Consider the following 12,259-nt stretch of genomic DNA (forward strand, 5'->3'; position numbering starts at 1 on the left):
TAGCCCAATTCCCACTGCTGGAAAGTTCATGTAGGAGACTCATATCATTCAGTAAATAGATCCCAATAGAAACATGTGAATCTATAATAACCAGTCATTCCCACTGCTGGAAAGTTCATGTAGAAAAGACTCATATAATCCAGTATATTTGTAAGACGCACCGGGAGTTTTACCCCGTCCCTTACCTCACAGCGTGTCTCTACTCGCCTTCGGGTGTGCATGTACGCACTTCCGGGTTCGGGGACCAAGTGACGCTAGCGCTTGATGCCGAGCATCGTGACATCATGATTTAGTGCAGAATACAAATTATTGGTGCCAAATACCCTTTAAAAGCCCAGTCCTCCATTTTGACAGTGCCCAAGCTGGCTTTAGTTTACTGATCCTGCCGAAGCATTAATATTGTGTTGTATTGTGAATTCCTGGTTTTTGACTCCTGCCTGACTTTTTGACCTCGATTCCTGCCGCCTGCCTAATCCTTACCGGTACCTTGTTACTATTTTGCACTACTCCTTGTTGGTTCCGCAGCAAAAGCCCGGTGCCCCAAAAGGGCGTTGGTGAACACCGGAATCCACAGGGGTGCCCTGTGCATCTGTGTGTACCCGCAGTCACAAAAGGTTCCAACTAACTAGTACGCTACAGTTAGCTTGGGCCCAAAATATGGAACCTTCCTAGTTATTATAGAGTCACATGTTTCTATTGGGATCTATTTACTGAATGATATGAGTCTCTCCTACATGAACTTTCCAGCAGTGGGAATTGGGCTATTTCTATTGGGATCTATAGCAGTGGGAACAAGACATTTTCCATGAGTATATATTGCAGCTACTTATCTGTCTCATGCAGGGTCGGACTGGGGGGCCCGGGGCCCACTGGGACTACTGTCCAGGGCCCCCTCCGACCCCCCCGACCCCCTACTGTGATGCGCACTGCGCGCCTGCGTGCTCTCTATGACACGAGCATTGTTCCTTCTTTGCAGAGATGACTTCCTTCTTTAATAAGAATTCTGCCACTGTTCACTAGGGTTCTGCTTCCTCGGCTTTGGATGGATATTTTGACATGATGATGAAACTTCTGGACAGCCAAGAGGCTCATCAGGCTCACCTGGCTCAAGCCTTGCAGCAACATTTAGAGGCCCTTCAAATTTCCAGGACCACTGGCTCCCCATCCTCTTTGGCTGCGGAAGGGTCTTGGAACATCGAGGCACTTATTGCAGCTTTCTGGAGGGGGCTTCATGAGGATCTTAAGGATGAGCTGGTTACTCGGGATCTACCTACTTATTTTGATGAATGTGTTGTCTTCATGGTCAAGAAAGATTCCCGAATGAGAGAGAAGTCCTCACTTAAGTTTCATACCTGCAAACCCTCTGTTTCTACATTTGTTTGATCTGAGTTTCCTCCTCCTGTGGTTCCCACACCACCGGTTCATGACAAACCTATGCAAATTGGAGCAACACGCTTAACTCCCAAGGAGAGAACCCGTAGGAGAACTACCGGCCTTTGTATGTATTGTGTCCTCGCTGGACATCTTGTTAGAACCTGTCCTACAAGACTTCAGCGTATGGGAAACGCCCCAGCCTAGGTGTGAGGGGGGAGTCTCCCCTAGGCAAGATCTCTGCACTCCCAGCTTCCTACAGTTCTCGTATGCTTCTCCCTGCTTCCCTCTCTACCTTGTCTGGTAAGTTTTGTTGCCAAACTTTTGTGGATTCCGGAGCAGCAGGAATTTTTATTTGCTAAATCCTGTGTCCTAAGTCCGGTGCCTCTCAAGATTCCTCTTTCTGCCCGGGCTGTGGATGGCAGATTGATTTCACCAGGTGTCCTCACGTCTGCTACTTCTCCAGTCCTGATTCGTGTTGGCAGCCTTCATGAAGAGGAGATCTCTTTCCTAATGATGTCCCGAGACTCCCATAATTTTGGGTTTTCCTTGGCTCCTGCTCCATAACCCGTCCATTGACTGGTCCACTGGGGAACTCATGGCCTGGAGTTTATTTTGTCATTCTAATTGTATGGCTTTGTCAATTATTCCAATGGCCAACGCTTCTTTGCTTCCAGCATCCAAGCCTCTTTTTCCACTTGTCTACAAGAACTTTGCTGATGTTTTCGAAAAGAAAAACTGAAATTCTTCCACCTCATCATTCCTACGATTGTCAGATTGATCTGATTCCTGGTTCCATTCCTCCTAGGGGAAGAACATATCCCTTATATGTACCAGAGACCCAACCCATGAAGGAATATATTTTTGAGAATCTGTCGAAGGGCTTCATCAAAAAGTCTACGTCCCCAGCCAGAGCTGGTTTCTTTTTTTGTTCAAAAAAAGGATGGCACTCTTAGACCGTGCATTGACTATCGTGCTTTGAACAAAATAATGCTTAAGAATCGTTACCCTTTACCATTGGTTCCTGAAATATTTGATAGATTAAGAGGGGCCAAGATCTTTACCAAATTAGACCTCCGAGGGGCATACAACCTTATTCGTATTTGTCAGGGGGATGAGTGGAAGGTGGCCTTCAACACCCGATGTGGCCATTATGAATATTTAGTCAAGCCATTTGGCTTGTGCAACACCCCCGATGTCTTTCAAGATCTCATCACAATGTCCTTCGTGAGTTTCTGCAGACCTATGTCATAGTTTATCTGGACGATATTTTGGTTAAATACTCCTCCATGTCTGAGCATCTTTCTCAAGTGAAACAGGTTTTAATCAAGTTGTCTCAATGCTAAGCTTGAGAAGTGTGAGTTTCACAAATCCACGATTTTGTTTTTGGGTTACATCATTTCTTCTTCCTGGTTTGAGATGGATCCTGCTAAGGTCTCTCCTGTCCTTGATTGGCCTGTTCCCACTGGTCTAAAAGCTATTCAGCGTTTTTTGGTATTTGCCAATTTTTATCGTAAATTCATCAAGAATTTTTCCCAGACTGTGGCTCCTATTACAGCTCTCACAAGGAAACCTTTTAACTCTTCTTGAACCCCACAAGCACAGGAGGCATTCTTGGCTCTTAAGAAATTGTTTAGTTCTGCTCCAATTCTTCTTCATCCTGAACCTGCCCAGCCGTCTTTTCTTACCGTGCAGAGTTTCAAGGGGCTCTTCATCCCTGTGCTTATTTTTCTCAAAGACTGTCTCCCACTGAGAGGAATTATGATGTGGATAATCGTGAACTTTTGCTGTTAAGCTTGCACTGGAGGAGTGGCGTCATCTGTTAGAAGGGGCTAAAGAGCCTATTACCATCTTAACTGACCATAAGAATCTTGAATACATTTCTTCAGCTAGAAGACTCAATCCTCGTCAGGCACGTTGGGCTTTGTTTTTCTCCAGATTCAACTTTTTTATTTCCTGTCATCCTAGTTCAAAGAATACAAAAGCAGATGCTTTGTCCAGATGGTTCAGAGAGAGAGGTTGATCCAATTCCACCCACTCCTATTATCTCCCCTGACTAAGTGGTGGCACCTACTTCTCTTTCATTGTCGGATCTGTCTAATTTGGAACATCCTCCTGAGTGTCCTCCTGGCAAGATTTTTGTACCTCAGCAAAGGGTTGCTCAAGTCCTCGAATGGGCCTATTCTTCTAAAATTTCGGGACATCCTGGCATCAAGAAGACTCACAACTTAATTTCAAGGTATTGTTTGTGGCCTTCTGTGGCTAAAGATGTTAAGCTATTAGTCTCGGCCTGCACTGTGTGTGCACAACAGAAGAGTCCTCGTTCCTTACCATGTGGTCTTCTCCAACCTTTACCCATACCTACTCAACCCTGGTTAGATGTGGCTATGGACTTCATTGTGGACTTGCCTTAATCTCTGGATATGACTGTCATTCTAGTAGTAGTAGACAAGTTCTCCAAGGTGGCCCATTTTATTCCTCTGAAGAAACTTCCCTCTGCTGCTGGGTGAGCCGAAGTCTTCATTAAAGAGATTTTTCTTTACATGGTGTCCCTCAATCTATTGTGTCTGATCGGGGGTGCAGTTTGTATCCAGATTTTGCAGAGATTTTTCAAAACATCTGGTAATCAAGTTACATTTTTCTTCGGCTTATCATCCGATATGCAATGGTCAGACCGAGAGGACCAACCAGATTCTGGAACAGTTCTTATGTTGCTTTATTTCTCGAAACCAAGACAATTAGGTTGAACTCTTCGCTCATAATAACCTACAACGCGATTCTCTGGAATGCTCTCCGTTATTCGCTGTGTTTGGCTATAATCCTTCTGCTTTTCCGTCTGATGTTTTCAAGACAGAGATTCCTGCATCTGATGCTCTTGTTCGCGATTTTAAAACAATTTGGTCTCAAGTTCATTAATCTCTTCTCAAGGCCTCTTCTTCTCAGAAACTTGCTGCCGATAAGCACCATCATGCTACTCCTCCCTATCAAATCTGAGATTTTGTTTGGCTTTCCACGAAACATGGCAAGCTTGGTTTGTTTACCCTCTTCCAAGTTTAGACCTCGTTATGTGGGATTAAGGAGGTGATTAATCCTGTGTCCATTCATTTGGAACTTCTACCATGAACATCTCCAACTCCTTTCATGTCTCTTTGCTCAAGCCTTTTGTTAGGAATAATTTTTGGTTAGGGTTAATACACAGGTTGATCAACCTCCTCCTGCTCCCATTATTCTCCATGATCATCGAGTGTTTAAGGTTCAAGAGATGTTGGATTCTAGGAAAGTGAGAGGCAAGGTCCAATATTTGGTTCATTTGAGGGGTTTTGAACCAGACAAAAGATCCTGGGTGAGAGCTGCGGATACTCATGCTCCTCGACTGATTAGGGCCTTTCACAGGAAATTTCCAGATACATTTTGGGAGTCCCGGGAGGTTACTGCTGAAGGGGTTATTGTAAGAGGTGCCGGGAGGTTTTCCCCATCCCTTACCTCCTGGCACGTCTCTCCTCGCCTTCAGGTGCGCAGGCACGCTCTTCCGGGTTTGGGGGCCAAGTGATGCTGGAGCTTGATGCAGAGCGTCATAACACTCGCATCTTGACGTCATAATTTGGAGCCGAATAGGAATTCTTGGTGCCAAATCCTCTTTAAGAGCCCAGTCCGCCATTTTGACAGTGCCCAAGCTGATCCTGCCGAAGCATTAATATTGTGTTTGAATTCCTGTTTTTTGGCTCCTGCCTGACTTTTAGACTTTGATTCCTGCCACCTGCCTTGATCCCTTTGCCTGACCTTCGACTACGTTTTCCCTTAATCCTTGCCGGTACCTTGTTTTGGAATTGTTACTATTTTGCAGAAAGCCCAGGGCCCCAAAAGGGCTTCAGTGAACACCGGAATCCACAGGGGTGCCCTGTGCATTTGTGTGTACCTGCAGTCACTAAAGGTTCCAACTAACTAGTAGGTTACAAAACAGCCTATGTGACTCTATAATAAACAGTCATTACCACTGCTAGAAAGTTCATGTAGGAGACGCATATGATTCAGTAAATAGATCCCAATAGAGACATGTGACTATATAATAAACAGTCATTACCACTGCTAGAAAGTTCATGTAGGAGACGCATATGATTCAGTAAATAGATCCCAATAGAAACATGTGACTAAATTATAACCAGTCATTCCCAGTGCTGGAAAGTTCATGTAGGAGAGACTCATATCATTCAGTAAATAGATCCCAATAGAAACATGTGACTCTATAATAACCAGTCATTCCCACTGCTGGATATTTAAATGGGAAAATGGTATTGGAGTTTCCTTAATAGTTTGCAGGGGGAGTATATATTTAAAAGTGGGCATTGGCATATGTCTGTTTTCTGTTTGTCTAAGAAAGGGTTTGTGACTGATAATATAAAAATAAAATAGCAAAATGTCAGAAGTACAAAAATATTTTTTAAACTTAGCAATCAAAGCAATAGACCAGATCTTTACTGAAAGTTATAGCACTGTTACTATTTGCTACCTATGTTGTATGTAAATGAACCCTAATGCCTCATACCTGCTGAAACGCAGATGAGCAAGAGTAAGAAAGTCCAGCTGGAAACAGGTGTTCAGTAGGTGCTTATATAAAGGTGCACACACCTGGAGATGTTGGCATAGAGCATGAAAATTCTCCTCATTGCTTTCCAGCATATCCCAGTCTAGCTCCCAGGATGCCGTGGGAGTGAGAATGAAAGGAAAGCCATATAGAAGGGATCCACAGATACCGTGGGATGACACAACCCTGTGAGCAATGAAACATATTATGTAATGGACATGTAGTGCCCTCAATCAGGGGGAGAGAAATAAGCAGTCAGCAGTCCACCCTAATGTCCTTACATTGCAGAAGGAATGCTTGGAGTGTAGGACACCAGTTCCTATGAGGTTTGCCAATTACACTGACCTGGATAATGCTACTCTAAACTAGGCTATTGCTCATGGAAAGCGCCCAGCCACATACTGTGGGCTAATAAAAGGCTACTGGCAGTAAGTAGCAGCAGACAGTGACCTACACAGTGTTGGGACTATAGCATAAAAAAAGCCCTAATGGCAGATAATACCTTTAAGTAAACATCTGCATTCTAGTTCTTATATGCGCTGCACAATATGTTGGCGCTCTATAAATACATGTTAATAATAATTATATACCGGTATGTGGGAATTTACGCTGGATTAGCCATGCTTCACTCAGGATGATTTACTACATGTGGGATGGGCAGTTTAGAAGTATCACTTTTCATTTTCATAACACCCCTGCCATATAGACAACCAAGGGCCTGTGCCTAGGGTGGCAGCTTTAAGGGGTTGGCCCTCGGGTGTCTATATGGTAAACAAGTGATAGATTCTTGCTGCTAAATCTGAGGGGGTTACCTGCATGATCTGTGGCAATCACATTACAGTCAACCCATCTGCCAATCACCTGGATAAAAAAATGGGCTGAGATCCAGTGCCTAGAGCAGAACTGAACCTAAACACAGCCCTGATAACATCAATATACATGCATGGTAGTGATGCCATCTGTTTTAAGGAGTGTAAGAAAAAGACTACTAGCAAAGCAGTAGCCCACGTTAATTATAAAATTGAAAAAAAATCTTTATTAGGACATGCATTAGCCTAACGCATTTCTTGCCTAAAATGGGCACTTACTCATGGGCCATCCCACTCTATGTTAATGTCTGCTGCAATTCACAAACTGCGAGACAACATATTGTTCTCATATTAAACTCATTTATGATGCCATGCTAATGTACTTGCAAAGTGTAATCATGTTCCATATCAAGCACCTTTTCTCCAGAGAAAACAACCCCAAACCTGTCAGTCTCCCCTGAGAATTGAACTCTTCCCTCCCTCTAACCAGTTTAGTTGCATTCACATGTTTAGTGAGAGGGAGATTCCAATAGAAGGATGGTATAGATAAAACATGCCTCAGAGCCTTGAGAATTTGTGGCATTTTTCCTCCTCTGATCTTGCTCTGCTCCACTCTGTAAGGAGATTCTTGCTCTCTGTGAAGACACTCTGGGTTCAGCAATTTCTGTTGCACATCACATATAACATGCACTGTAAAAGCAAATATGTTCATATGTAAGCAGTCAGCAGCCACATTACTAGTCCTTCATTGTATTAGAGATTACCATTATAATTATTAACCTGTATTTGGGTTAACCCTAAGTGCCAGCATATTTCACAGTGCTATACAATAAAGGGGTGTATACATTGAACATACAAATTAAATACAGGAAACACTAACTGATACAAGTGGTGAAAAGGGCCCTGCCCAAAAGAGCATACAATCTAAAAGGGTGTATGAAACATAGGGTGTGGAAGATGGGAAAAATGAGTAGGCAGCAAGGTGTGATATGTGGCACTGAGCATTGATTTAGCAGTTTATAGAGATCATATAATGTACATCATTCATTATAATATCTAGTAGTGAAGGCTACGCTGGTTTATATACAGGAGCAACAGAATTCTTACTAGCTCACACTCACACGGTGATTCTCCCTCTTGTAGTATCAGATTAAGCTTTTCTTTCTCTGGACCTTTATTATACAGCCATGACTTGAAAAAGCTTTCCAGGCTTAGAACGTCCCTACGAGTGACTTGGAACTCAATATCATAAGCAGAGGAACCTGGGGAAGAGAAACAGAAGCATTAGTGGGACAGACAAGGGGACAGTAGATGACACATGAAACTGGGAGCTGGTGGGAAAGACGGAACAAGAGAGTGCTACCAAGTACTAGAGAGCAAGACAATCTAACAGATCTAGTAGAGATACAGGAAAGAGCCTGACCCCAGTTTGTGTGTGAACCTCTTCTCACAAGCACTGAAATAAATCTGCTAGCACCAAGCTAAAGAATTCTCCAGTTAACAATATATCCAAAACAAGATGGTGATCAGTCCTTAGATTTCTGTTGGCCCTGCAACAAATTAGCACTAACCTGTTGTCAGGGTACTTACTGTCCATGCAACAAATGGCAGGTCTGTGTAATGATAATCAGCATCTATTATGCTATATGCACATACCACTAATGGCCACTATCTATTCCAATGACTGTTCAGAATAGACATACAGCACCTTATTCCAACACAAATTTGTGTATTTGAATTCATGGCAAGACCTTGCATTACAATGACCACTGTGTTGCCATGAGTTTGTAATAAAGGCACTTTTATTGGAATAAGGTGCTGTATGTCTATTTTCAATGATCAGCAGCAGCTCACTAACTGACAGTTGTAAGTGATGTCCTGCTTGCTTCCCTCTGCTGATTTCTGCCATTTCCTGACACTCCTGCTAGCTTGCTTGATTTGTTGCTTTATGAGTGAAAAACTGCATTGAACCCACATGCTCCTTAATTGGAACTCTAAATCACCCAGCTAATAATATAGCATCCAATGTAACTGTTTCAGCAGATTGAAGGACATATACTGTGCTGCTATGGTGCCCACTCTGTGCCCTCTACTCCATCTATAGTGCCTACCACAGAATATAAAATGTTTTTCTGGATTATTTCCCCAAGAGTTAGAACTCAGTTCATGGATTTTACGAGTAGCCACTTGCTAAGTGTTTTCCCTAAAGCTACTGGTTCTCCTGCACTTTAGGTGGGGGTAACCTACATCTCTTGTCTTTCAGTGTGATGGTAGGTTTTTCTATTGTACATTCCTGTGTATGCTATTATAAGTGCATGTAGTAGTAGTGAGCAGATGTCTAACGTAATAGCCAGAACACAACTTCCTCCTTTGCATCTCTCTAACCTGTTACCAGTTAGTAACCAATCTGTGACTTGAAGGGGGGGGTATATGGGACATAATTTAGTTAGTGAACACGCACGTCAGGATCAAAATGAAACTAGCTAAACAGTTATGCCCCATGTAGCCCCCCTTCTATTCCCTGGCTGACTAACAGGTTAGAGAGGAGTACAGGAGGAGGCTGGCTTCTATTACCGTACATAATCCACTCACTCCAACTTTTACAGATTACATTTTTGGCTAACTATATTGAAAACATGTTTTTACATTGAACTGTTCCTTTAAAAGCACTCCATGAAGGGGAGGATGCATATTTAGTGTTTTTCCCCCATTACATTACAAACATTCAGAAATAAAAGGAGTTGGGGAGCAACACTAGCATGAAAAATGTTCTTGGGGTGCCAAATAAGTCATGTGTCCCTATGTGGATTGTCAGTCTACATTGAGGCTCTGTTTGGCAATGAACCTGGTTTTAATACAACCAAAACTTGCCTCGAAGCCTGGAATTCAAAAATAAGCACCTACTTTGAAGGCCACTGGGAGCAACAAACAAGGGGTTGGAGAGCAACCTGTTACTCACGAGCTACTGGTTGGGGATAAATGGCCTAGATAATATAGTGAATAAACTACCCCTATTGTAAAATACAGGTTTATGGAAGATAGCTCATAGTACAAGTTGATCCAGGGACCAGTCCCAATGCCATTTTGGAGTAAGGAAGGAATTCTCTCTGAGGCAAATTGGAGAGGCTTCAGATGGGATTTTTGCCTTCCTCTGGATCAACTAGCAGTTAGGCAAGTTATATATAGAGTTCATGGGACATGCACAGAAATGAGAAACACAACATGTGACAAAGCAAGGAGAGCAGAAGATGTGACTTATGCAGTGTTAGTAGAGAAGCTACGAAGCATGGGACATGCACAGAAATGAGAAACACAACATGTGACAAAGCAAGGAGAGCAGAAGATGTGACTTATGCAGAGTTAGTAGAGAAGCTACGAAGCATGGGACATGCACAGAAATGAGAAACACAACATGTGACAACGCAAGGAGAGCAGAAGATGTGACTTATGCAGGTTTAGTAGAGAACCTACGAAGCATGGGACATGCACAGAAATGAGAAACACAACATGTGACAAAGCAAGGAGAGCAGAAGATGTGACTTATGCAGAGTTAGTAGAGAAGGTACAGAGCATGGGACATGCACAGAAATGAGAAACACAACATGTGACAAAGCAAGGAGAGCAGAAGATGTGACTTATGCAGGGTTAGTAGAGAAGGGACGGAGCATGGGACATGCACAGAAATGAGAAACACAACATGTGACAAAGCAAGGAGAGCAGAAGATATGACGTATGCAGGGTTAGTAGAGAAGGTACAGAGTATGGGACATGCACAGAAATGAGTAACACAACATGTGACAAAGCAAGGAGAGCAGAAGATGTGACTTATGCAGGGTTAGTAGAGAAGGTACAGAGCATGGGACATGCACAGAAATGAGAAACACAACATGTGACAAAGCAAGGAGAGCAGAAGATATGACTTATGCAGAGTTAGTAGAGAAGGTACAGAGCATGGGACATGCACAGAAATGAGTAACACAACATGTGACAAAGCAAGGAGAGCAGAAAATGTGACTTATGCAGGGTTAGTAGAGAAGGTACAGAGCATGGGACATGCACAGAAATGAGAAACACAACATGTGACAAATCAAGGAGAGCAGAAGATGTGACTTATGCAGGGTTAGTAGTGAAGGGATGAAGCATGGGACATGCACAGAAATGAGTAACACAACATGTGACAAAGCAAGGAGAGCAGAAGATGTGACTTATGCAGTGTTAGTAGAGAAGCTACGAAGCATGGGACATGCACAGAAATGAGTAACACAACATGTGACAAAGCAAGGAGAGCAGAAGATGTGACTTATGCAGGGTTAGTAGAGAAGGTACAGAGCATGGGACATGCACAGAAATGATAAACACAACATGTGACAAATCAAGGAGAGCAGAAGATGTGACTTATGCAGGGTTAGTAGTGAAGGGATGAAGCATGGGACATGCACAGAAATGAGTAACACAACATGTGACAAAGCAAGGAGAGCAGAAGATGTGACTTATGCAGTGTTAGTAGAGAAGCTACGAAGCATGGGACATGCACAGAAATGAGAAACACATCATGTGACAAAGCAAGGAGAGCAGAAGATGTGACAGACACACAGAGAATGGTGGTACGGTTCATGAACAAGCAGGATGACACAAAGCAGAAAAGACCAATTACCTGGAGCTGAAGCAATGGCAGATTCTGGTGTTGTATCTGTACTCAGAGCTCCCAATGCATCACACATATGTACAACAAGAAGCCCATGGAGTGACCCTAAGTCTGTGTCCCTCAGGCCAGTGTCAAGTTCAGAGGCAATTTCCTTCCTATCTCGTGGAGATACTATAGCTACCTGAAGAAAGAAACAGTATACCTGCATTAGACAGATCAATTCCTCTGTTTGCCCCTGCACTGCTAGTGGTACATCCAAGCCCTATAATTTGATCTTACCTGTGTCCCCTAGCAGTGAGATGGGGCAAGACAGCTCAAATAACCTAAGTGCGGTCAGTCCATGGCCAGTGGTCCCACCAAAGTGGTTTGTTCCATGTAGGTTCTAGTCTGAGGGGCCCAAATGTAGGAGAAGGAGAGGTGCCAGTGCTAACAGCAATCAGTCCCTCACAGTAAGTAGCCTTTTCATAAATGCATGCCCAACTTCCCCAGTGCCCCCTTAAAGGTGAATTCAACCCTTTACCAAAAAAAACCCCTACCCCCCCACCCCACGTAGACCCCCCAGCCTAGCTGGAAATGCTCCTAACTTTTTACGTACCACCCTTAGTGCAGATTCCGGGATTGCAGTTCACCGCAGCTTTCTTCTGGGTCTTCGTGTCTTCACCCGGCGCTTCGGCAATTCCCGTCCATTTCGGCGAATGCGCCGCTTCGTCGGTCTCCGTCTCAGCTTACGGAAGACCCGGAAGATGGCTGCAGTGAACTGTGATCCCTGAATCTGCACCGAGGAGTAAGTAAAAAGAGAGGGCTATTTCCCTAGGGGGAAGGAGGGTCGATGTGGGGTAGGGTTTTTTTTTT

General features: G+C 43.5%; 1 protein-coding gene across 1 annotated transcript in view; it reads right to left on the minus strand.

The window, feature by feature from the left end:
• Window positions 1–12,259, minus strand: part of LOC108704862 (meiosis 1 arrest protein) — a 33,240-nt gene that overhangs the window by 3,768 nt on the left and 17,213 nt on the right. The window contains exons 4-7 of the mRNA XM_018241566.2: window positions 11,417–11,588; window positions 7,884–8,024; window positions 7,320–7,452; window positions 5,998–6,139 (exon numbers count right to left, since the gene is read on the minus strand). Of these exons, the coding sequence (XP_018097055.1) occupies window positions 5,998–6,139; window positions 7,320–7,452; window positions 7,884–8,024; window positions 11,417–11,588 (588 nt within the window). The remainder of the gene's footprint in view (window positions 1–5,997; window positions 6,140–7,319; window positions 7,453–7,883; window positions 8,025–11,416; window positions 11,589–12,259) is intronic.

Source organism: Xenopus laevis, chromosome 1L, assembly GCF_017654675.1.
Source record: "Xenopus laevis strain J_2021 chromosome 1L, Xenopus_laevis_v10.1, whole genome shotgun sequence".
In the NCBI taxonomy this organism is placed as follows: domain Eukaryota; kingdom Metazoa; phylum Chordata; class Amphibia; order Anura; family Pipidae; genus Xenopus; species Xenopus laevis.